This window comes from Numida meleagris, chromosome 5 (genome assembly GCF_002078875.1).
Source record: "Numida meleagris isolate 19003 breed g44 Domestic line chromosome 5, NumMel1.0, whole genome shotgun sequence".
NCBI lineage: Eukaryota > Metazoa > Chordata > Aves > Galliformes > Numididae > Numida > Numida meleagris.
In genome coordinates, this window is record NC_034413.1 from 5,547,388 (window position 1) to 5,571,573 (window position 24,186).

Below are 24,186 nucleotides of genomic sequence, written 5' to 3' on the forward strand. Positions count from 1 at the left end.
GAGTGGTTACAGATCTGCAGATGTGGAGGAAAGGCTCTTTTGTTACAAAGGATAGGTGGAGATCAAAGCCAGCCCTTGGCTGTTAATATCTGGTGCTGCTGCGTAGTCAGAGATGTAATGCAACTTCCTCATGTCGAGCCTGCTCTCTGCTGGAGGTGCTGGATGATGAAGGTCATCTTTTCAGCTTCTCGAATCATTTACTTTTCTCAGATTGAAACCTCAGCTTAATGCAGGATTTTGGGTTAACAGTGATTTAGTTGCCCAGGTGTATCAGGTAGTTCCTGTCCACTTAGAACTTCAGTTGCTGTTTTAGATACCTTTTAGCGTTTGAAGTGCTAAAATGTAAAAATAAGAAGTAGTGCCAGTCCCATGGCTATCCCAGGGCTTTTACATCTGGTCTGCCACAATTCTTTGCTTCCATAATTTACTGTTTCTGCCATAAGACACAGTGGCATGGGCTGTATTTGACTCTTCAGCTTCCCTTTGTATGTGCTTTTACTACACTGTGTGTTAAATTAGCTTTAATTATTTGATGTTTTGGCAGGAACTCTGCTTGGCTAGAGTTAATTAAAAGTTTCAGAACAATAGAAATTAATGTTGTGCTTTGTCCAGTTAGTTATCGACCGCTGAGAGCTGTGGTGGTTGAAATGGCCTGGCACTGCTGCAAGATTAAACTTGCCTTTCAAGTTCATTTTCATAAATAGAAAATAATGAAGCTGTGCAGTATGTGCCTAAAAGCAGTACCAAGGTAGAATAACAGTATAAATGATAGGATGGAGGATAGCTTTTTTTGTAATTCCCTCAGTGAGTTTAAAATATTGCTGGATACTGTCACATTTTAACCTTATTTATCTTTAACGGGGGACCCTATGTTTTTTCTCTAGAGGACCTTGGTCATCGTATGCAGCCTTGTTATTTACATAAACTAGGCCCCAGGTGCATTGTGGTCCTTAGGTTAAAACGTCACTGCTGTTTTTGAAATGCAACTTTAGTCATATTTAATTTCAGTTCTGACATTCCAGACCTTAGGACACTGGTTATAATTATTTTTTTTGTGTGTGAAATATGATGAGGACTGCCCAAAATGCTCCTTGCAGTCTTTGAAGCTCATGTCTATCTGCTTGGGTACCTTGAGCAGGTTCCTACTTTTATTCATTCTGCCATTATTTCTTTAGCAGTGCAGTCATTTCCATAGTACTTAAAGGAAAGTGCTAATTCCATCCTCCTTCCTTTAAGAGTAAACATTTCTTTTTAGTTGTACTCAGCTTTATTTCCTTTGCCTTTTTTTCCCCTCTTCCACGTTTCTCCCCTCCATTCCCTCTTTAATCCTGTTTGCTTCCCAGTCTTGGCATTCTTTTGTCTTGCTTTTCTGTGGTTAAGAATGCCTTTAGTGTAGGGCCTGCGCTTATGTTGGTAGGTGGCTGTTTCGCTTCAGTATTTGCTCATGGGTGGTTTGCTGTATTTTGTACTGAGAAGGACATGTGGGTATATCATGGAATTACAGACTGATTTGGTTTAGAAGGGACCTCAAAGCCCATCCATTACCAACCCCTTGCTGCGGGCAGGGGCACCTCCCACCATCTCAGGCTGCTGGGGCTCCAGGCTGGCCTTGGGCACCTCTGGGAATGGGACACCCACACTTCTCTGGGCAGCTCTGCCAGGGCCTCCCCGCCCTCGTAGGTAGGAGTTGCTGTGATGCTGAGAGATCCTGCTAGTTTAAGCAGCTGCTTACGGAACAGAGAAATGAGATGCTGGTTTCAGCGGAAGGTCTGGTTTAACAAATGTCTGAACCGCTGTAGTAATTGTTAGTGAAACTGTTCTATAAACTGGATGCCTATACCAATTGGAGTGGAAAAATTAATAAATAAATAACTTTTCTGAGTAACTTTTAAAATTCTTTAGTTTGAGGAGAGGCTTTTTTTTTTTTTTAAGTCATATTCACTGAACAGTGCATCTTGTTGAATGATATCGGTAGGCTCTGTACTACATGTATGAAGTGCCTGGTCATGCCTTGATGAACGGAGAGACATCTCTGCCATCTTGAAATTTGTATGCTAATGGCAAGGTCTGTGTTTGTTTGCCAGCTGTAGAACTGCCACCACAGTTACATCTGCCAATGTTTTTGGTATGGCAACATAAATCAGACCATCAATGGAATTTGATGCTGATTAAATTCTAAAAGGTTGCAGTACCAATTCATAAAAACATGCATCTTCAGACTTGCAATTCTTCTGCTAATTAGATTTTCCTTTCAGAATTCCTTGAGGTCGGCAAAAAGCAGCCTGCCCTTGATGTTCTCTATGATGTTATGAAAAGTAAAAAACACCGAACATGGCAGAAAATCCACGAGCCGATTATGCTGAAGTACCTGGAACTCTGTGTGGACCTCCGCAAGAGTCACCTGGCAAAAGAAGGATTGTACCAGTACAAGAACATTTGCCAGCAGGTATGACTTCTGAATACTTTATTATTTGTATAGTATCCGTCAGCTGATGTGATCTAAAAGTAACATCAGTCTTGAATTAGAATTAACTTCTGTTTTAGATTTTCCTGCTTTTGTAGCATTTAGTTCTTCAATATTTGCTGCCCATCAGTGGGAGAAATGTCTTCACATTCTGCCTTTGATACAGGTGAACATCAAATCTTTAGAGGATGTTGTTCGAGCCTATTTGAAGTTAGCTGAAGAAAAAACAGAAGCAGCCAAGGAAGAATCCCAGCAGATGGTACTGGACATAGAAGACTTAGATAATATTCAAACTCCAGAAAGGTAGGAGGCCTGCCTTTAAAATAGAAGCATTTAATAGGAAAGTATCCTTACTTTCATGCTCGTAGTGCAGTGACACAAAGATTTCTAGATTTCCGGCGAATGTTCTGAGTGTTGTTAGAGTATGAATGTATAAAATATAGATTGGCAACAAGGAAGACTTCTTCAATTGAAACTTTGTGATTCTTACGAGTAGTACGCCTTTATAGTAATTTCCTGACTTCATTATTGAACTAAAGCTTTTACGCTGATTTGTCAAGAGTGTGGTGCGGTTAAATGAGTAGTGTTAGGAAGGTTAATTTATAAATTGATGGATTTTCTGAAGTTTAAACCTGTGGTTTTATTTTTTTATTCACTTAGTGTTGTTGTATTTTGACAGCTTTATGGAAGATAGTAGTGGTTCTTCTAAACGCCTTCTTGTTAGCAACAGAGATACTGGTGGTAGAAGCAAACAGCTTGGGAATTTACTGAAATAATTAGGAATGAAGTAAAGAATAAAAATGGAAGCTGACTGAGGGAGTAAAGAAGACGACTCGCCATGATTCCAAGTCAGATGTACCTGTGTAAAGAAAATGCAGACTGGATGTTTTACTTGAAAGGGTACCTAATAGGTGCTATATCAATGGATTACACAGAAGATGTCTAGTAGTACAGCTGTAAATTACCATGGATATGAAAGATACAAAGAAAGAGAGGGATTGTATGTGTAATTTCAGTTTTCTGAGGATGAACCACTACATTCTGAGGGTGAGCCATAGAAATATCTGGTTGCTGGAGCTAGAAGGAAGGGATCAGCTGAAGGAGAAGACAAGGAGCTGAGGAACAGTAAAGCATTATGTAGCAAAATAGTATGCTTCTGTTGATTGAGCAGTGAGAAACTACAGGATACTTAAAAAAATAACAAGATACACTTGATTATATACAATGAGATACTTCTGTGAGTATCTTTGACAATGTGTTGGTAGGTAAATTGACTTAAAACACAGTGCACATGGCTTGGAAAGTTATCCTTTATTGACATCCAGTTTGTTTGCTGATAAAATTTAAAACAGTAAACGGTGAACTAAATTGAGATTACAAATAACAGGTAGTGAAAAGGATATTTTGAACTTGTTTGTTTCTGTAGGTGACATGCTAGCAATCTTTGATGGAGAAAATAGATATCGTAAGGCACACATTTCTTCTGTGTCACATGTCAGCAAGAAGTAAGCTCTGTCTGGCAGCACTGCCGCTTGCTAAAAAGGAAGTTTCAGCAAGCAGAAAAGTATCTGAGTAGCCAGTGATATTTGAGGCTGACAGAGGGACAGTGCACGGCTCCCTGATAAAACAGGGACGGTGAAAATCCTAGAATTAGTTTCCTTTTGCTTTCTTGTGTGAAGGACAGCACCTCCAGAAGTCTTCTACTTATGGAGCTTGTCCACATCCATCAAAATGTGAAGCATAACATCAAGTAAAGAGATTCTGTCCTTTAAAGGAAGAGTCTGAGGAACCAGATTGAAACTAAGCAGCAGTTAATGTTCAGCAGCATGTAGCTGTTGGATTCCTACAGTCTGATCATAGATCTTGATTAAAAAAAAAAAAAAAATCTGTGAGAATTGTGAGGAATAAAACTTTCTTTCTTCTTTTTCTGTTTATTTTCCCCTGTTCCATTCCCCCCGCCCCGCAACTGCAGTGTTCTTCTGAGTGCTGTAAGTGGAGAAGACACACAGGATCGAACCGACCGCCTGCTTTTGACACCATGGGTTAAATTTCTGTGGGAATCCTATAGGCAGTGTTTGGATCTTCTTCGTAATAATTCTCGAGTGGAACGCCTGTACCATGATATCGCACAGCAGGGTAGGTTGGAAAGATAGGAAACTTAAAGCGTAACGAGGCTCAACACTTCTGTGTTACATACTGTAAAACTAGAACGTGAGAGGTGATTCATGTTTTACTTTTTCATCAGAGTTGAAAACGTTATTCTCTTGAGCTTATGTATGCACATACTCCTCTTAAAATTACAGAGATTCTTAAATGTTGTGGAGGTTTCTGGACACTAATGTTTTCTCGTAGCAGAATACACAAGGAAAAGTTTATTTGGACGCACTGAGTATTACTGGTGCCATGTCTTTTTCTAACTTATAAAAATTAGTCATGTCTTCACGTTTTCTATCCAGAATGACAAATGTCTTCCATTAATGCATGATAAGTTGATAAATTTGAAGAACTAGTGTACAGTAGAGGCTATTGTAAAAATATGATATGCTATCAGTTTTGACACAGAAGTAACTGAGTAAAATGCTGTCCACAATGTGATAGGAAGCAGTCCAGCCTGATTCTTCAGAATGTTATTTTGCAAGAAAAAATAATTTCCAAGAATGGATACTTTGTGTTAATCTCCTTTTCTTAAAAAGTGAACACTAAGTGCAAAACATTGTATGTGTAACTTAGGACTCTGTAACCATCAGATGAATTTTAAATGCCTTAGCATCTATTTAAGCCTCTGTGCAGCAGTGCAGAGTGTTCGCTTTTTCTTTTTTTTCCTTGTTCTTGGTAGAGATACTTGGGAGTTTTCAGGGTTGCAGCATGCAGCATAAACAGATTTTTGAGAGGAACTGGAGGATCAGAGACAACTTCTCCTGTTATCTCCAGCTTTTTGAAAGCTTCATTTAACTTTACCGTTTCAGATGCCTTGCATTTTTTCACACATTTTACAAAGCCAAAGCTTTAATTCATGCCATTCACAGAATTTTCATTTGCGCTTAGTTCAAAATAAAAACTAGAATCGCTCCTTAAATTACAACGATCTAGAGAGAGTAAAAGTATTCCCTTTACTCCTTGAGCTTGATCATGTAGAGGCATCTTAATTTTTCTTTTGAGGTCAGGATGGTAGTGTTCTGCATTGGCTCTTATTCATTGTGTGACACTTAGGTTTTATCTTGTTTGCGGGCTGTAAATGAAGATCCTTTAAACACATCAACGTACATACTTGGATCCCATTTAGGACTACAACTAAATGGCCATCAGTTGACATTCTTAATTTATATTCTTCATTTGTGCAGCTTTTAAATTCTGCCTGCAGTACACGCGTAAAGCGGAGTTCCGTAAACTCTGTGATAACCTGAGAATGCATTTGGGGCAGATCCAGCGTCATCATAACCAAAGCACAGCAATCAACCTCAACAATCCTGACAGCCAGTCAATGCACCTGGAGACCAGGCTCGTGCAGCTTGACAGTGCTATTAGCATGGAGCTGTGGCAGGTATGCAGCCGGCTTCCTGCAGTCACACTGCAGTCTTCTGCCTTTCCACATGTGTATTGAATACTTCATCTGGTGTTCCTGGAGTTGCTGTTTTTGTATAGCATTTCAAACCAAGCTTCTGCTGCCAGTAGTTAATGGGGAAATGGTTGGAGTCACTTAGAGTTGTGAAAGTGAGAATCTGACTGACATTTTCATCTCTTACGTGTTGCGTTCTCCTGAGCTAGATCACTGGGAAGTGGTTGGTAAATGTGAAACCCTGTAGTGAGGCTGGGGCCCCAGAACTTCCTGACCAAAGTTGGTTAGTGTCTGGCCAGTGAGGGCACTTTCAAAGCAAGCTTTTCAGAGAGGTGCTTTGCTTTTGGAATCTTTGTAATGTTAAATTTGTTAGTGATGGAGATGTTGTATCTCTGAGTTTGGAGAATGGTCTCTTATGCTTTTAGGTATGGAAGTAACTGTATATAAGGCATTTCCAGGAGTGTGTGTATGTATATTTTTATATAGATTTCTTAATTTTAGGAAAGCTATACCCATTTAATCACAAACATGATTTGTATGAAAAATAGGTAAAAAAGAGTAAATAATTGTAGAATAGTAAAAATAGAAGCACTGTTCAGTTTTTTTCCTTGGTTTGTTGATTTAAAAAAAATCTGAATAATTAAATAACTCAAAATTAAATGACCTTTGATTATCAGATTCTAGCAGATAGAGTTAATGGATTTGCAGTATCACAGAATCCTAGAATTGCTCAGGTTGGAAAAGACCTTCAAGATCATCGAGTCCAAGCGCAACCTAACCATACTACCCTAAAAGCAGAGGAGGAGAATAAATCACCAGCTAGATGAAACAATTTCAAATACCTGACTCTAAATTCTAGCCACTTTGATGGCATCTGACTGTGATCTGGTTTAGAAATACACTTTGTATTGGGTTGTGGGGCTTTTTGTATTAAGATGATGAGGGTATTTGAGGAAAGTATGTCCAAATAATTTCTTACATTAAGAAAGAGATATTTAATTACATCTAGCTGACAAAACTGGAGATCACAGATTTCAGTGGCAGGGAAAAACTTCTAAAAGTAGTGTATTTATTTTTCAGGAAGCTTTCAAAGCAGTGGAGGATATTCATGGGCTTTTTGCGCTGTCTAAGAAGCCACCCAAACCACAGCTGATGGCAAATTACTATCACAAAGTTTCGACTGTCTTCTGGAAATCAGGAAATGCTCTCTTTCATGCATCCACACTTCACCGACTTTATCACTTATCGAGAGAAATGCGAAAGAATCTCACGCAAGAGGAGATGCAGAGGTGGGGAGAGATGTTTAATATCATCTTACATTCTGTTTTTAACTGCAGAGGTTCAAAAATAAACTAAATTGTTCCCTAGAAAAAGCAGATGGCAAGCATGGCTATGGGCAGCTTTGCTTAAAGTGGCCAGTACTAATTGTTGTCCCAAAAGACACCTAGAGAGAGGATATTTTATAAAGCTACAGTGAAGTAATTTATGTGAACATCTGGATCACTTTATTTAACTTTGTTACTGAGTGGGAATCTAAAGAACTTAATAATTGTCTGGTTTTTGCTTCCGTTTTCTATTCTGAGTGGTGATTCTGAACTTCATAAGATTCCCTTATTGCCAGCATGAACTTTTCCTTAGTGTATGCAAGAGCAAATAGCTGAACAGCCATTACTTTTTGCTGATAATATGATATCTGACAAGGCTTTTGAGGCATGTGGAATCATTGGCTGCATGGAACTCTGAAGCTCGTTTACAGGCCTTCATAGATGGGAATATAGATGATGGGAATAAATACTGTATGAGATTGTTATATTCCTGCTTATCTGGGTACTGAGGTCAAAATTTGAATGTTCAGTGTTACTTGCGTTTAACATCAAATGGTATATCTAGCAATAAATGCTAAAACTCACGGCAGTCAGAATTACTTGTGTGGATTTAGAGTAAAATGAGTTTGAAAACGCGCTGCTTTCTGCTATTTTCATTATTTTGATATTTCCAGAGATGGCTTATTTATTTTTGGCATGTGTGTATATGTGTATATACCCACATGTATACATAATGAAAATGTGTTGGCAAAATCTTTCCTCTGATTACTGAAGAGCACTGCATGCTGTATTCTTGTTGCACAGCTGTTGTCTTTTCTGTTATGACTGGCATTTTTTAGTTTTGCATTGCAAATACTACTCATTCCTAGTTTTGAATCGGCGTGTGTATGAATATGAAATAAATAGTGTTCTCTCGCAGTTCATCCCTTGTGGTTGTACTTTGTCAACAGGATGTCTACTCGAGTCCTTTTGGCCACGCTCTCAATTCCTATTACTCCTGAGAGAACTGATATTGCTCGCCTCCTGGATATGGATGGCATCATTGTTGAGAAACAGCGACGTCTGGCAACCCTGTTGGGTCTGCAGGCCCCTCCTACACGTGGTAGTCTTATTAATGATATGGTAGGTGATGGCGCTTGTGTGAGGAGCTTTTAAACTTGTAAGTCCTCTTTTTGGTCTGTCTTCATCCCAGAAGTGTTGCATTTGGTTAAGGGATGACAGTTTCAAAGTTTAAACAGCTTTATGATTAGTGGTATTACTAATAGTATAGTGTTAACTTCTCAGGTTCACAAGAGGGACTGTTTTTGGTTTGGATGTGGGTGTACATCCTTGAACTGGGACTCTAGGTCTTTGTGTCTTAGGGGTGATGAATATGTTGAGGGTGGTACTGCAGTCTAGGTACATATCTTGTTGGTATGATTTTTGTCTATTTTTTCATCTTTCAATATGATTAACTGATATTATGTGCAGTTACTGTCACTGTAATTAAGAGTGTTCTAATTTAAAAAATCAACAAACTGTGTTAAAAGGTAGATGTGATACCTATTTAACTTTAGGAGTGTAAAATGCTTAAAACATTACTATTTGTTGTTAATACTGTATTTATTTTAAGATATTTTTGTTATTGTTCATTGTAGGTGAGGTTCAACGTGGTACAATACGTCGTTCCAGAAGTAAAGGAACTCTACAATTGGCTTGAAGTTGACTTTCACCCACTCAAGTTATGTAGCCGTGTCAGTAAGGTAGGTTTTGTATTTTGGTCTAGATAGTGGAAAAAATTCATTCACATCTCTGGGGTGCTCTGCAAAGTGCAGTTTGGGGAATGTATTGGAAGGTCTTGTAGATGGAAATGATACTGAGTTAAACTTTGTTTAAATATGAAGGACTGAGAAAACTCTGTGTGTGAACATGCACATGTGCCTGCAAGTGGACTATGTGCGAAGTGGAAAAATATATCATAGACTGTTTTTACTATTTAAATGGAATGTTTTGGGACTTGGAGTTATGTGAGACCCCTTTAATTGCGTCAAGGTAAATTCTGCACTGAAAGAAGCACATCACATTCTTTTTCTTTAATAGTGGGAACAAAGATATTTGAAGTGCTAAAAGGAACTTGAAGGTAAATTAGCAGTGTGGTTTATGTTGCCGGTACTGTCAGTCACCTTCATACAAAAAGTGTTAGCTATCATAAAAGTGTTCTGATCAAAAGATTGACTTCTGCAAAACAAGTATCTGGATAGAAGTGCTGTTGTTTGACGAGCTGTAAAACGAAAGTATTTCGGGGTCATATTTAGTACTTTAATGTTGAAGTTTTAAGGGTTAATGCAGATAAAGTAACTTTTCAGAATTTTGATAGGTACTGAACTGGGTGAAAGACCAAGCTGAAAAGGAACCTGAACTGCAGCTGTATGTTCCTCACCTGCAGAACAATACCATTCTTCGCCTTTTGCAGCAGGTATGAATAAGGAAAAGGTGTGTTTGTAAGTAGATGCAAGTTAGAAAATGCTTTGGACGAGCATTAACCTGGAAACTATGCTGAAGTAATTTTTTTCTGTCAACTAGAAGACAATTACGATTTTGGAATCATTTCTCCAGTGTATAATCTGTATCTGTAGGTTTGTATATTGTTTAAGTACAGCCAAATTAGTTGTGCTTAGTGGTGGTTGAATACAGCGTTGCAATTTTTGCCTAGATTTTCTTCCTGAGGGGTCTGTGAAGTTTTATTTAAGGTAATGTGTGTCTTAAAATCTTTTGGGATAAGATTTGGGTGTTGGTTTTTTATTTTCGTAAAAGTTTTATAGAATGCACATTTCATTGACCTGCTTTCATTGCAAGTGATGAGCAGAGTTATTTCTGATGTGCTAAAGAAATATTTGAAGGCTAATTAGCAGCTTAGCTGTACGTAGTTACTGCTGCCAGTCTCCTTCATACAAAGAAGCCATTTAGTAATGGCACTTATTCTTAGCTTACATTTGGATTCAGTACAGAAAAAAAAAATCCTAAAAGAGTATTTGCAATTGTATTAATATGCATGCCTTAATTTACTGATGATTTAATAGTTTACCACCTTTTTATTTCTGATGTCTTTTTAATGAGGAAAAATACCTGATGTTTGTTTTCATGTGAAGGTGGCCCAGATTTATCAAAGCATTGAATTTTCTCGTCTGGCCAGCCTGGTTCCTTTTGTTGATGCCTTCCAGCTGGAACGTAGCATTGTAGATGCAGCCAGACATTGTGACTTACAAGTAAGTGCTGTCAGAAGACACTGTGAAATGCTGTATGATTTGTGGGTGTTACGTTGGAAGAAAAGGAGCTGGTGGACATTGAACACAAGGGACGTAGCTGGTTTTGTTATATGGAGATAAACTGGAATGAAAAGGCAAGTGGCAACATTAAAAACTGACAGTTGCTCTTGAAGATTGCCTTGTTGCTCAGGTTGCCTGTACTGAACGGACAACAGCCTGTAATTAAATGTTTTAAGTTGATGAAGAGATACAAATAGTTTTTTGTTCAGATTGTCCATTTAGGTTTTATCTTAAGCTGAGTTAATTCATTCCATTTAACACAACTTCAGCAGACATTGTAGATGAATTGGAACTGTCTTGTTTCAAGAGATTCTTATTTCCTGTTTTGCCAAAGTGGAGAATCTTTGAAAGTTCAGCACCTTCCAGTGACCGTTCTTAAATAAAACACGCAAATAAAGCAAGATTCTATTCAGTGTTCTTCTTTTTAATTCCTACTTTGTGCTCTTGTTGACTTGCGTTGGTCATGAGCACAGCAACCCAGAAATTAGTTAAGAGCAGTTAATAATGCAATCTCTTTTTTTTTTTTTGCAAAGGTTCGCCTTGACCATACTACCCGGACACTGAGTTTTGGCTCAGATTTGAATTACTGTACTAGAGAAGATGCTCCACTGGGCCCTCAGCTACAGAGCATGCCTTCCGAGCAAATCAGAAATCAATTGACTGCTATGTCCTCAGCTCTGGCCAAGGCTCTTGCAGTCATTAAGCCCCCTCACTTACTGGTAAGTAATGCTAGATTTTCTGAAAATACTGACAAATTCTAACATTTCTCCTAAACGTTGTATTTAATGGTTGCGCTTACACAGCCTTGTGTTAATTTTTGCCTGTGTGATAAACTGCTCTTTCCAGTGAACTGCTTTCAGTGCAGTACAAGCAATGCTGTTGTCCCTTCTCCTCAGAAACAACGTGTCCTTGAGGTGCTAATATATACCAATGAATTGTAACATGAAGGCATCTATTAATGACGGAGTATCTTTCTGTTACATACTAACCCGTTCTTGTAGATCTACATTTTTTGGTTTAGCAAAATAAACTTATTTGAATTTGTTATATCGTACTTGAACATCACAGCAGAAAGTTGCTTGGCTTGCCTTTCCTTGACATCGGAAAGTCACTGAGCTGTCTGATGGCTGATGTGGCACTGCAAAGATCCGAGGAGACAGAGCTGCTGCTTTGGTCCATTAGCTTATTTTCAGATGGGTGTTGCTCCATTTTTCGAAGCATTGCGACGCTCTCTGATACAGCTTGTCAGTAGTAATGAGCTCCATTTATATACCTGTACTTTAAGTAGAAACTAAAGCTAAGAACTTGATATTTTTTACCAGCTTATATTTTAATTAATACATTTTCTGAAGTTAGATGTGTCTTTTCCTTGGTTTTTTTTTTTTTCAGACTTTTTTTTTCTTATACAAGTCTATTTGTGCTTACGAAGAAGAACAAGTAATTCCTAAATGCACCCAGCTAGTCAGTGTTTGGTCATAACTAAAATAGTGTCAAGATGAATGCAGGAGGCCTCAATTTAAATGGCTGGTTTTGCATATATCAAGTTTAGAATACACTGTACAGTAACTTAGCCATAGATGGGTCCACAGAACTAAGACTTGTTTAAAATGTTGCATGCGTTTTTGAAAATGCAGGAGCCTGCTTTCTTTGTTCTTTCTGGCAAAAGTGTTGTGAAGAACCTGTAATGTGACTTCCTAGTGGAATCTAAAAGCACAACCAAAAGATCCCACAACTGAAACACTGACTTGTCTTTGTCTCTCCCTGGGGCTGTTGGCTTCAAGGTCAGACTTGCTGACGAGCTCGCATTTCAGGTTCTCCAGAGCCCTGTAGGAGCAAGGTGTAAATCACACTGTGGGAATTCCAGCATGCTTTGATTGGGGCAAGTTTAAAACTTCACTTCTTTTTAAAAGAGTGGTAAATTTTCCATGTGCTGTATGTTTACGAAAGAAAGATATTTGTAGCTAATATGTAGAAGAACTTTTCCATATTGAGAAAAAGACTGAGAGCAAGATGTTCATTCCAGATGCTTTTATCCAAGTTGGAAATAGTAAGTTATATTCCTAAAATAAGTGCACAAAGTAGGACTGTATCATGACACTTAATACTAGCTTGCTTGTGTTAGCTTGAACATATGGTAACTATTTAGTAGTGCTTATATCCATGTGAGCTTTCCCATAGGAAAGGTTTTATTCAGATAAATTGTTAGTTTAAAGTTTCTTCACTATTCACATAAAAGCCTTTCACTCTTTAACTGTTTAGAAAGATCTAAATTTTTGTCAAATTTATTACAATACCTCGTGTTTCTCATTTTTGTGTTTCTGGCACCCTCATCTATTTTTAAGCGCAACAAAGTATGGATGTTCCAGTGTTTTTGTTTAATGCCCTGAAAGTGGCAGATTGCTAAAAATACCTCAGAGCTAGCTCACATTTCACAGGCAGCATGACTGAATGCATGCTGTGAGTCCTTGGCTGCTTCCTGGAGTGATTAAAATGGGCAGCTCCCTCAGCTGGCACAACCATACCTCTTCATGTCTAGAGTGTGAATCTCTACAAAGAACCATATAAATACTCTGAAGGAGAGTTTATGGGGTGGCCAGAAGGATGCTTAAAGAGCAGTCTACATGCAATTGAGTGCTTCTCATAATTTAATTAAAATGACTTGATTCAGATTCTTTTTTCTCATCTTGTAAGACAGCATTTCGTGTCAGTTTTGATACTTCTCTCTTATGTTTGAATGTTTAAAAATCTCTCAACATTAAAAACAAGGGAGCTCTTGTTGAAATATGACACACATGCTGCTCTACTTGCTAACATATGTAGAGAGAAACAAGACTGGTTCCCTAAATAACTTTCAGATATAGACTCCTAACTATCACTAACACCTGTGTGCAGTATTTTTGAACAAAGTGTGAAAATATCATACCTGAAATAGATGTGCTGCAGAATATTGTTTGATACAGGCAAGTTTCAGCTCCGTTTGCACGTGGTTCTATTGAATTGATGCTACCTTGTATGCCATTGGGATGCGTGGTTAGATTTAGCACTACAGTTGTATTTCCATCCAGCTGGCAAATATGGGGAATAAAACTAATTTTGAGATTTCTTTGAGAAGCATTTGCTACACTTTCTGCCTGTTTGAAGAGATGCTACATACGCCATTGTCTTATTCTCAATTTACATCCAGCAAGAGAAGGAAGAACAGCATCAGCTCGCAGTCACTGCCTTCTTAAAGAATTCAAGGAAGGAACATCAGCGTATTCTTGCACGTCGTCAGACTATAGAAGAAAGAAAAGAGCGCCTCGAAAGTTTGAACATTCAGCGTGAAAAAGAGGAACTGGAACAGCGTGAAGCAGAGCTACAGAAAGTCCGTAAGGCTGAGGAGGAGAGGCTGCGCCAGGAGGCAAAGGAAAGAGAAAAGGAACGTATCCTGCAAGAACATGAACAAATCAAAAAGAAGACTGTTCGGGAGCGCTTGGAGCAGATTAAGAAGACTGAATTGGGAGCCAAAGCGTTTAAAGATATTGATATTGAGGTAGGAAGCTTGTTACTGAAGCACTGAGGAATGTTTTGTGCTTTTACTATTGTACTGATAGGTCTCACAAACAATCTCTTAGAAATGAGACTGCCAGTTTGGCGCTTGAATGTTAATTTGTTCAACAGCGTAAGTAAACCTTAATACTGAGTTTGGGTAGGATCTGTTTGACCTGGAGTAAAGTCCAGCTGTTGCTTAAAGCCCCCTTGTTGCTCAAACAGTATCTGATCTGTGAAAGACATTCAGGTTCTGTTTTGTTGTACCTGGACTGTGTCTCAATTAGGAATCAGGATACAAATGTTTTAGAGAGCGTTAAAAATAAAACAGGAATTACCCAGGTGTCATGAGAGAGATGAAAAGAAGCTGAGAATGCTTCTGAAGCAAATCTGTGTACAAGTTAGAGTTAAGTTAGACTTAAATGAACAAATCCACATTTGTGACAGAAGTACTGCTTGCTTCATTTTGCATTGATAACTGTACTTGGCTGCAGGATCTTGAAGAATTGGATCCGGACTTCATTATGGCTAAACAAGTGGAACAGCTTGAGAAAGAAAAGAAGGAACTTCAGGAACGACTGAAAAATCAGGAGAAAAAGGTACAAAGTAGTAAGGGTGGTAAGCTGTGTCTGTACAACACTTATGTTAGTGGTTGTGAACTGTGTGTTTGCATATAAAATGTACGGATATTCAAAATGTTATGTATAAAGCTAACAAAAGAAAGTAAATGCATGAGAAACCAACGGAGTTCCTAGTATCAATGGACAAATCTATTTTAATTATTTGAGTTAATTTGAAACTAGGCTCTTAAGCTATGTGTAAACTGGGTCTTATTTGGGAAGGCTTGTACTTGAGGAGTCTTCAGAGAAAATTAAATGCTCAGGGAAGGGGAGGCTTTTAGAGGACCTAAATTAATTAATTGTGTTAGTCCTAACTAAAGCAGAGGAAATTCCATTGTTAGAGTTCATAGAAGAGAGTCTACCTGAAACTTGCATGACTGCAAATATGGGGAATGTGCTGTCAGAGTAAATAAAAGTGTATGACCTGTGCTAGGTGAAACTTGCCCACATGTTTCCAAGACTGAAACAGAGTTTGTATGATACTGTTGGCAATTCAGTTCACCTAAAACCAACTTGATGTTTGAAAGTTGCGAGTACTTTCTCATGAGGGGGAGCAGAGAGAGATGCACTGTTCTTTCTGGTTGCTAGTGATGGGCAGCAAGGCGTTGTCTCACAGCTTCATCAGGGAAGATCAGGTGGGATATTAAGAAAAGGTTCTTCATTGGGAGGGTGATTAAGCACTAGAACAGGCTCCCCAGGGAAGCTGTTAAGTGCAACTCACAAAAATCCAGAGTTCTTCACCAAAAGCTTTTAAAGAAAACTTAGTGGTGGGATGAAACAAAGTCTTTAAATGAAGTTCAGTTTAGGTGTAAAGTATTTTGTGTAGGGAAAGTAGGAAATAAAATCAACCAATCTTAATCTTTACATATTAAATGATTGTCTATAGACTTAACGTTCGTTGTCAATAGTGAGATCTGGCTTCTCCATCTTGAGTGTCATGTGCAGTTCTAGTTCCTTTATCTCAAAAAGAAGATAGTTTAAGTGGAAATTCGAAATGAGAAAAGCAGAAATTGTTAATGGTATGGATTGGCTTCTGTCTGAGAAATGACTTTGTAAATTCGTACCACTACGTCTCAAAGATTTCTGGAGTAAGGACATAGCAGCAGTCTGCCTATGTGTAGGTACAAGAGGGGCCTTCATTGTGTGAGCCATTGATCCACAGGATTTCTTTCCAAAGTATGCTGTGTATGAAAGGTTTTTTGATTTTAGTAGGACAGGAGGAGAAATGTACTGCCTGCTAAATGGAAAAAGTTTGTCTCGGGAAATCCTTGGAGCTGAAAGTTGTTGATGATGGGAGACTTAGGAGGAGTATGGTACACATGCCTGCCTCTACTGCATCTTTTCCTAGGAATGTACTTAGCTGCTGATGCTAAAGTCAGGTGTTTCTTTAGGTGGGGCTTTGATCTGTTCAAACATATTTATATAATAATGACATATATATTGGAGAAATTGGGATTTTCTCAGCAGGATGCTGAAGAGTGTGTGTTCCACATTTGGTCTTCGCTTTTTGACTTTCTAAGAGTATGCTGTCTTTATTTAGATCGACTATTTTGAACGAGCGAAGCGCTTAGAAGAGATTCCTCTAATAAAGACAGCCTATGAGGAGCAAAGAGTGCGTGATATGGAGCTGTGGGAGCAACAGGAGGAGGAGAGGGTAAGAACTTTTTTATTCAGGTAATAAAATCCATCAGCTGTGAATGAAAATAGCAGTTTCGTGCTGTTTTCTTTTTCCTGGCTTCACCCCGGAAAAGAAGGGAAAAAATTGGTGTGAAAAACTCTGTTAATTTTCTAATTTTATTGTGCAATATCTTTTGACTCGAATCTGAAAGAAGATGTAATTTGAATAGCAGCTGAGGTAGAACAAATGCAAATATATAGTAAGCTTTTCCTTCATATTGCTTTTTATATTATCTCTTTAGATCACCACTTTGCAACTGGAGCGTGAGAAAGCCCTTGAGCATAAGAACAGGCTCTCAAGGATGCTGGAGGATAGAGATTTGTTTGAAGCCAGGCTCAAAGCATTGCGACGAACGGTTTATGAGGTACGCAAGAGATGGTATTGTAATAAAACATTTCTCTTGAGCTAGGGAGATCAACTGGTGACTCAGTGATTCTTCATGAAGATTGCAAATTAGAATCCACAGTGGTTCAAAATGATGCAATAGTTCATTTATTGCTTTGATTAAGAACAGATATTCCCGCACCCATTCCTAGGTATTATCACTTAACATTTTTGTCAACTTCTGTAACAGCTTATGGAAAGTAAGCACCTAAAAATACCTTTTTTTCTTTAATACGATTAGTAAGAGATCATTGTAGCATACGAGCAAGCCAGCTGTATCTTTAGAAATACTTGGGCTTGTTGTGGTGATGGCATATTGAAAATAATACTGAAGGTGAGAAATATGTAGAAATACTTGCCTGTTTTTTACCTTTTTCTTTGAATCTGGGAATTATTTTGATAGCATTTGGTGCTGCAAGTTGCAATTTGTTTGCCAAATTTGATAATGAGTTAGAGCAAGAGGGCAGGGAAAAAACTGTGCCTATGATTCTCTGCTATAAGTGTGGGTAATTTAGGGAGGTCAGTTACCAGGTAATGTATTTACTTTCCAGAAGAAGCAAATAAAGGACTAAAATTGTGAACACTGGTTGTATGCGTTAGGAGTATATTCACTTCTATCAAGTTTCTTCCAGAAGGTTAAAATGGTAAACAGAAACATAGTTGATTTTTAGCTGAGCACATTTAATACACTGCAGTTGGTTGGTGTTTCTCTGCAGCTTTATTTAGCAACTTGTGTTTGTGTTCAGCTCTTGAAACTACCAGAACTTTTAATGTTTATGTGTATTTTTTTTACATTTCAGGATAAACTCAAACAGTTCCAGGAAAGGTTAGCAGAAGAGAGGCGCAATCGTTTGGAGGAACGCAAGAAGCAGCGCAAGGAAGAAAGGCGCATTACTTACTACAGAGAGAAGGAGGAAGAAGAGCAAAGATTACGAGAAGAACAACTGCTTAAAGGTATAATTGAGAATGTGATTGCCCCTTGGATGAAGCTTTTCTTATATCTGAGTTCACAGTCATGCAATATTTAAAAAAAAATAATAATCCTGAAGTTCTGAGTATCATGCGTACAATGCTACTTGCTGATTTTTTTCTTCGACTGCTTCTAAAAAAGGAATCCTCTACCATACTTGATGTAGTTTCTGGCATTTTAGCTTGCCCACGTATGGCCAGTACATCTAAGTAACCTTTCTTCTCTTCCTAGCTAGAAGCTATTGTTCAAGGTGTCAGGTTCATGAATGTGTCAAGGATTCTTTTCCTATTGCTTTGGAATTAGGATGCTTCTAGAAAACCTGTTCTGTGGTTAAGCATGTTCTGTGAAATGCTTAGTTGGATGGAGTTGTACGCTTAAGGATCCAAAGGGGAAGGATTGTATTTTTGTAAACCCTCTCTGTGTACAGCAAAGTAGTATAGATGTTAATATCTTCTATTTATTTATCCTACTCTGAAGAGCGTGAGGAGAAGGAGCGCATTGAGCGTGAGAAACGTGAGCAGGAGCAGCGGGAATACCAGGAACGTGTCAAAAAGCTAGAAGAACTAGAGAAGAAGAAACGTCAAAGAGAAATGGAGATAGAAGAGAGAGAACGTCGCAGAGAAGAAGAACGGAGAGGTCTGGATGACCCGTTTTCAAGAAAGGTAGGTAAATACTTGCAGGTTTGATTTTCCTCTTGGCCGCTCTTTTTTTTCTGTAGATTATGTGGAAAAAGTTGACAATTGACTGTAAAATAAGAGTTTTAAAAGTTTTAAGTTATGGTGTGACTAGTTTAGTAGTTAAATTGTTAATGTCACTTATTTTCAGCTCTCTGTCGGGATCTTGTATCTGTAGTTTTGCAGTAAAGTTGAGCAAAGGTCACCAAGCTGTTCAAGAGCTAAATGAATAAAGATTAAAAAGAATATTGAATATAAATTAACACAAATAAAACAGGAGAGCTATATTTGGAGCACGTGTAATGACTCGTGCCAGTCACAAATTAGAGTAGGTATTGGAAGAAAATTCCAGTCTAAACGTAAAAGTCTAGCTTTCTATTTTATAAGAATTGTGCAATGAAATAAAAACGAGAGGTGTGTGTAGCTTCCCTTTTACAAACGTAGGTGTTGGGGAATATCATTATAGCAATCCACCAGGAAACAAAGCAGAAGTTATTTCACAAATAAAATGCTTATGGTTTTATAAGCATAACAAGCCTTCTAAAATCCCACTTCTTCAAACCTTAACAGCAAGAGAAATTGAAGAAATTAAAGATTAAATTCCATCCACCGTAGCCATTGTCCTTATTTAATGAATGCTTCACTTCACTGGTATTTGGCCACGTAAGAAGTATTCTTAGCCACGGGCACTTGACAGTATGGAAAAACTGACACAGATTCTAAGAAAGATACCTATGCCACTTGAAAAATGCCATTTGCAGTTTTGGAATTCTTTCTTTGTTCGCTCTTGTTTGTTGGGATCCTTTATACAAGACTGTAAGAAACATTTGAGTAGGTACTCAGACTAGTGGATGTGTGAGATCTGGCCTGGCCAGTTTATTTCCCTACATGGAAGTGTGAACTTTGCCAAACTGAAACACTTTTGAAAAGGTAGTTTCAAACATTTTGTACGTATGTCTGATGATGTGAAATCAGTTATTTTACACGGCTTATCTAATTTGTTTCTCATGGTGGAATTCAGGAATAAATGACTGCATTAGAAGTAGCATAAATGGTTTGATTTTGCCCAGCAATTGGGAAAGACATTGAACCTTTATTTAAAAAAAAGGAATTGTTGTTCCTCTGCCCTGTTTCTAAGCAATGTGGGTGAATCAAAATACCTTAACTGTTTTGTGCCTTAAGGTCTTGTGTTAAGTGCTGTGTAAACCCAGGACGAAATGGTCTGTGCTACAGAGAGCTTATGATCTATTCTGTTACTTTTTCTGATCTGGTTAGAAAGCTGAAAACCAAAGAGATTATATATTCACTCCTACTACTGTTATCTACAGGACAGTGAAATTTGTAAAGCATCTTTGTGTGTTAACTCTTCTCCTTTTGTTCATACACTAAGAAGTTTATGAATAAGTGCATTAACTCTTCGTGTATCCTCCTACCTTGTTAGTAAAGTGTGTGGCACAAAGGGATCCTAATGTTACTATGAACAATAATGTTCAGTTATTCAACCTCCTGATAGGTCAGTATTCTCTACAGCGTAACAAATGATTTTTTTAATGGCACATTATGCTGTGGAAGGCATAACTTAAATACTGGAAATCTTTATTTTGAAGTATTCAAGAGGATATTCCTACTTCCCTTTGACATACAGGAGTCTCGTTGGGGTGACAGGGGGGAGTCTGAAAGCTCCTGGAGAAGAAGTGGCGAGACGGAATCTGAATGGCGACGAGCACCAGTGGAAAGGTGATGACTGGGCTCAGTATGTGTGGGCTCTCTTTTTTTTTTTAAAGCTGCACTAACCGTAATATCTCATGCCTTTACATTTCTCTAAGTTACCTTCTAATCGCTTTTAAGAATCTCAAAACAAGAGATTCTGTCTCACAACTGCATTCAGATGATGTTCCTTTTCTGTTTAGGTTAGATACCTGAAGGCTGGCTGATGCCTTCTACATCTGATAAACTTACTTGGGTTCTTTTCTAGGTAATAATTTTCTGCCCCCCTGAAACACTGGTGGCAATTGCAGAAATACACACTGAAAAGATGGAGAGTTCCTAGAGATTTTCCATTTAGAAAACTGACAATTATTGTAAGAAAGTCAAAATTGAGTGTCTTGAAAGCTATTTTAAAAGTGCTTGATCACATCTATGCTTTTGGATGTTTGGGATACATTCAATAATAATGAAGACTGCTTGTACAGTTGTAGAAAGTAGGATCTTTAAAACTTGTCTGTCCCTCTGCTTCACAGCAGGATGAATTGTGCTTAAAATATTTCTGAAGAAACATGTCTAGTTGTTCTTAAAAGCCTGTGTTGATGGAAATACCACTGCTTGTTCTAATTGGCAGTATATTTCATTGCTTGATTAGGCTTACAGACAGATATTTATAAATGTCTAACCTTAATTTCCAGTGCAGCAATTTAAATCCATTATAGCTTACTTTGACTGTGGAAGCTAATCAATTTACTGTTTCCCTGTAGTAATTTCTTTTAATGTAGTGGAATAAGATCTCTTGACAAACAAAGTAGTGTTTCAAGCTTTCTTTAAAAGCTGTGTTGCTCTTGGTAGTGATCCACTTTCTCTTGAATTGCAACATCAAAAATGGCATGAAACTCAGGTGAAGCATTTTACTTACGTATTGCAGAAGCGTTTAATGCATCTGTTTATATGCTTCAGATTTAATGCATTAGCTTGCAGCTAAAAAATGTCTGGCAGGCATTGATTTCTCATGGAGCAGGTCTGACATGCATGTAAAATTAGGACACAAATCCTCACAGTTACAGAGCAGCCAACTGTCTTGTGCAGCAATCCCCAGAGTACAGGATTCCAGGTGATCAGCATATTCCAGTGCTCTTAGTCTTTTCCTTACCATGACTTCTGTGGGCATTAAGCTAAATACTGTCTCCAGGGGAGTGACAAGGCAGAAGGTTCTAACTACTGTTCAGTAATGTCTGATCCTTTCAGTGTTACGAAGCCAAGTGTATTCTAAAGATGAACTGATGACTCAGTAAGCCCAGTGAAAACTCTCACCAGTACTTTTTATCCCTCCTACCTCCTAGTGAGGAGAATCCCTATAAGTCCTCTTAGTCTGCCAGAGCCTGCACCCTGCTTGCAGGTGGGCAGCAGTAGTTGTCCCTGTACTCAGTTCTGCATGCTTGTCAGTGAGAGCATCACCAGTCTGTTGAGCTGAAACTGTGCCATCATCTGTGAAAATGGGGGTGGGAATTTGGAGTTGGTGTGTTTGTGAAGATGGGGGATACTTCATGATTGTGGTTTTTATTTTTAATACGAGTTCTTTGAGATACAGAGTTTGTCAAATTAGGCTTGATGTGGAAGCAAAACCACCTTCTGTGTTGTATTGCAGTAGATGGCCAAAGGAGACTACTAAGCAGCTGTAATGTTTAAAAGAATAATAAACTGGTCAGTATTTACTGGATCTGTAGGGGAGCTGACCTATCACTTTCGTATGGCACTTAAGGCAATTTGAAAACTGCAAGCTCTGTAAATGTACTTGCAACCATATATCAGGTATTCAGAAGTGATTTTGATGGGAGTCAGCAACACTGTCTTATATGTAGAGCTGTTCTAGATGTCAGTTTCTACTCGCTTATTCCTTGTGGTTTTACAGAGATTGGCGCCGAGGAGAAGCAAGAGATGATGAAAGACCTTTCCGACGAAGCGATGATCTGCCCCGACGAAGCGATGATCTGCCTCGGAGAGGGGATGATCTGCCCCGACGAGGTCCTGCAGAGGAAAAAGAACGGCCTTCTGTGGAATCAAGTGAGGACAGGCCACCTCGGCGCGAAGGGGATGAAGACAGACCACCTCGGCGTGAAGGAGACGAGGACAGGCCGCTCAGACGTGGTTTGGATGAGGACAGGCCTCCCAGACGTGGCTTGGATGATGATAGAGGGAGCTGGCGGGCTGCAGATGATGACAGGGGTCCCAGGCGTGGAATGGATGATGACAGGCCACCCAGGCGTGCGTTGGATGATGACAGACCGCCCAGGCGTGCGTTGGATGATGACAGGCCACCCAGGCGTGTGCTGGATGATGACAGACCCCCTAGACGCAGCTTAGATGACGACAGAGGCAGTTGGCGCGCAGCAGATGACGACAGAGGACCGAGGCGTGGGCTGGATGATGACAGGCCACCCAGACGGGCGTTAGATGATGACAGGCCACCCAGGCGTGGGCTGGATGATGACAGACCCCCTAGACGCAGCGCAGATGACGACAGAGGCAGTTGGCGCGCTGCAGATGACGACAGGGGTCCCAGGCGTGGGCTGGATGACGACAGGGGTCCCAGGCGAGGGCTGGATGACGACAGAGGACCGTGGCGTAACGCAGATGACGACAGACTCTCCAGACGAGATGACGACAGGGGGCCGTGGCGTAGCAGTGAAGATTCAAGGCCAGGTCCTTGGAGACCATTTGGTAAACCAGGTAATGCAGAATAATACAGTAATTTTTCCTCCAAAGCGTGGTTAGACCAGCAGATAATGGGTGTGATATATTTGACACCAGAGATGGGAGAATCATCTCTGAAAATGTCTGGAGTAGTTCTGCTAACGTGGACTTTCCTTTACTTAGGATAATTAATCCTTTTCATTTGGTTCAATTAAACAAACCGTGCATGGCCAAAATCACCAGTACTTATTATTTGCCTGGATTGTATCTAAAGGTCACGTAGTAATGGTGGTATTCACTTATATGCAAGAACAAGATATACAGGTTTAATACTTTGGTGGGGGAGGAACATTCTCACTAGTTGAGTGTGCCTTGATCTCTTTCCCTGCCCTATCTGAAATTAATCTGCTAGGAAGGATTTTGATGCGTCATTGCATCATTCATGTGGGTCTGGTTTTGATAAGGTTTTTTTCTTGTTTCCTATTTTTACCATACTTTTTTTGAACATCCTCCATTGAGTAGGATTTTAGACTAGACGACCTTCAGAGGACCCTTCCAACCTGAATTGTCCTACGATCCGGTTCCTGTGTGGTTTATTTCTAATCCAAAGTAGCAGTGTTGGTGACTGTTACTTGTTTCTGATTGTATTTGAATTTGTTGCTGTTCTTTTTTCATTCACATTTATATTTTTACCATATTTTTATTTTACATTTTTACAGGTGCCACATCAACTCTTTAAAGTAGACATTAATTCTGTAATCCAAACCAGTACCAACACTGTCACAGGTCCTTATATTTGCACTCCGGTAGCTTTTTCCTATTAAAAAAAAATCCAAGCCACGTGACAAAACAGATTATGGGAGAGAAGTCAACGCACCTTTGTCTGTAGGGGGATCAGAAGTTGGTGATAAATCCCTTTGACTTTTTGTTGCCTACAGGGGGATGGAGGGAGCGCGAGAAGGCCCGTGAGGACAGCTGGGGGCCTCCCCGAGACTCCAGGCCTCCTGGAGACCGCGAGTGGGACAGGGACAAAGATCGCGACGAGAGCGAGAAAGACCGGGAATTTGACAGAGACAGGGATTTTGAGCATCGAGAGGATCGCTACAGGCGTCCCAGGTTTGACTCCTTTGTTTAATTAAGGAAGAATATGACATCGCGCAGTGAAATGAGCTGTGGTGGGTGTGTAAGAGATTGAGTTCTTGAAGGTAGTAAATGGATAATGGCGTAGTGGTTCGTTGTTTTTAAGATGTTAACAGAGTGAATCCCCGGATGCTTTTCTGT

At 39.1% G+C, this 24,186-nt stretch overlaps 1 protein-coding gene across 1 annotated transcript in view; it reads left to right on the plus strand.

The window, feature by feature from the left end:
• Positions 1-24,186, plus strand: part of EIF3A (eukaryotic translation initiation factor 3 subunit A) — a 28,665-nt gene that overhangs the window by 1,720 nt on the left and 2,759 nt on the right. The window contains exons 2-20 of the mRNA XM_021399473.1: positions 2,256-2,446; positions 2,631-2,767; positions 4,437-4,600; positions 5,806-6,005; positions 7,101-7,309; positions 8,296-8,467; positions 8,983-9,087; positions 9,702-9,800; positions 10,474-10,590; positions 11,184-11,369; positions 13,835-14,182; positions 14,673-14,777; positions 16,339-16,452; positions 16,718-16,840; positions 17,661-17,814; positions 18,308-18,492; positions 20,150-20,241; positions 22,124-22,941; positions 23,844-24,021. Of these exons, the coding sequence (XP_021255148.1) occupies positions 2,256-2,446; positions 2,631-2,767; positions 4,437-4,600; positions 5,806-6,005; positions 7,101-7,309; positions 8,296-8,467; positions 8,983-9,087; positions 9,702-9,800; positions 10,474-10,590; positions 11,184-11,369; positions 13,835-14,182; positions 14,673-14,777; positions 16,339-16,452; positions 16,718-16,840; positions 17,661-17,814; positions 18,308-18,492; positions 20,150-20,241; positions 22,124-22,941; positions 23,844-24,021 (3,697 nt within the window). The remainder of the gene's footprint in view (positions 1-2,255; positions 2,447-2,630; positions 2,768-4,436; positions 4,601-5,805; positions 6,006-7,100; positions 7,310-8,295; positions 8,468-8,982; positions 9,088-9,701; positions 9,801-10,473; positions 10,591-11,183; positions 11,370-13,834; positions 14,183-14,672; positions 14,778-16,338; positions 16,453-16,717; positions 16,841-17,660; positions 17,815-18,307; positions 18,493-20,149; positions 20,242-22,123; positions 22,942-23,843; positions 24,022-24,186) is intronic.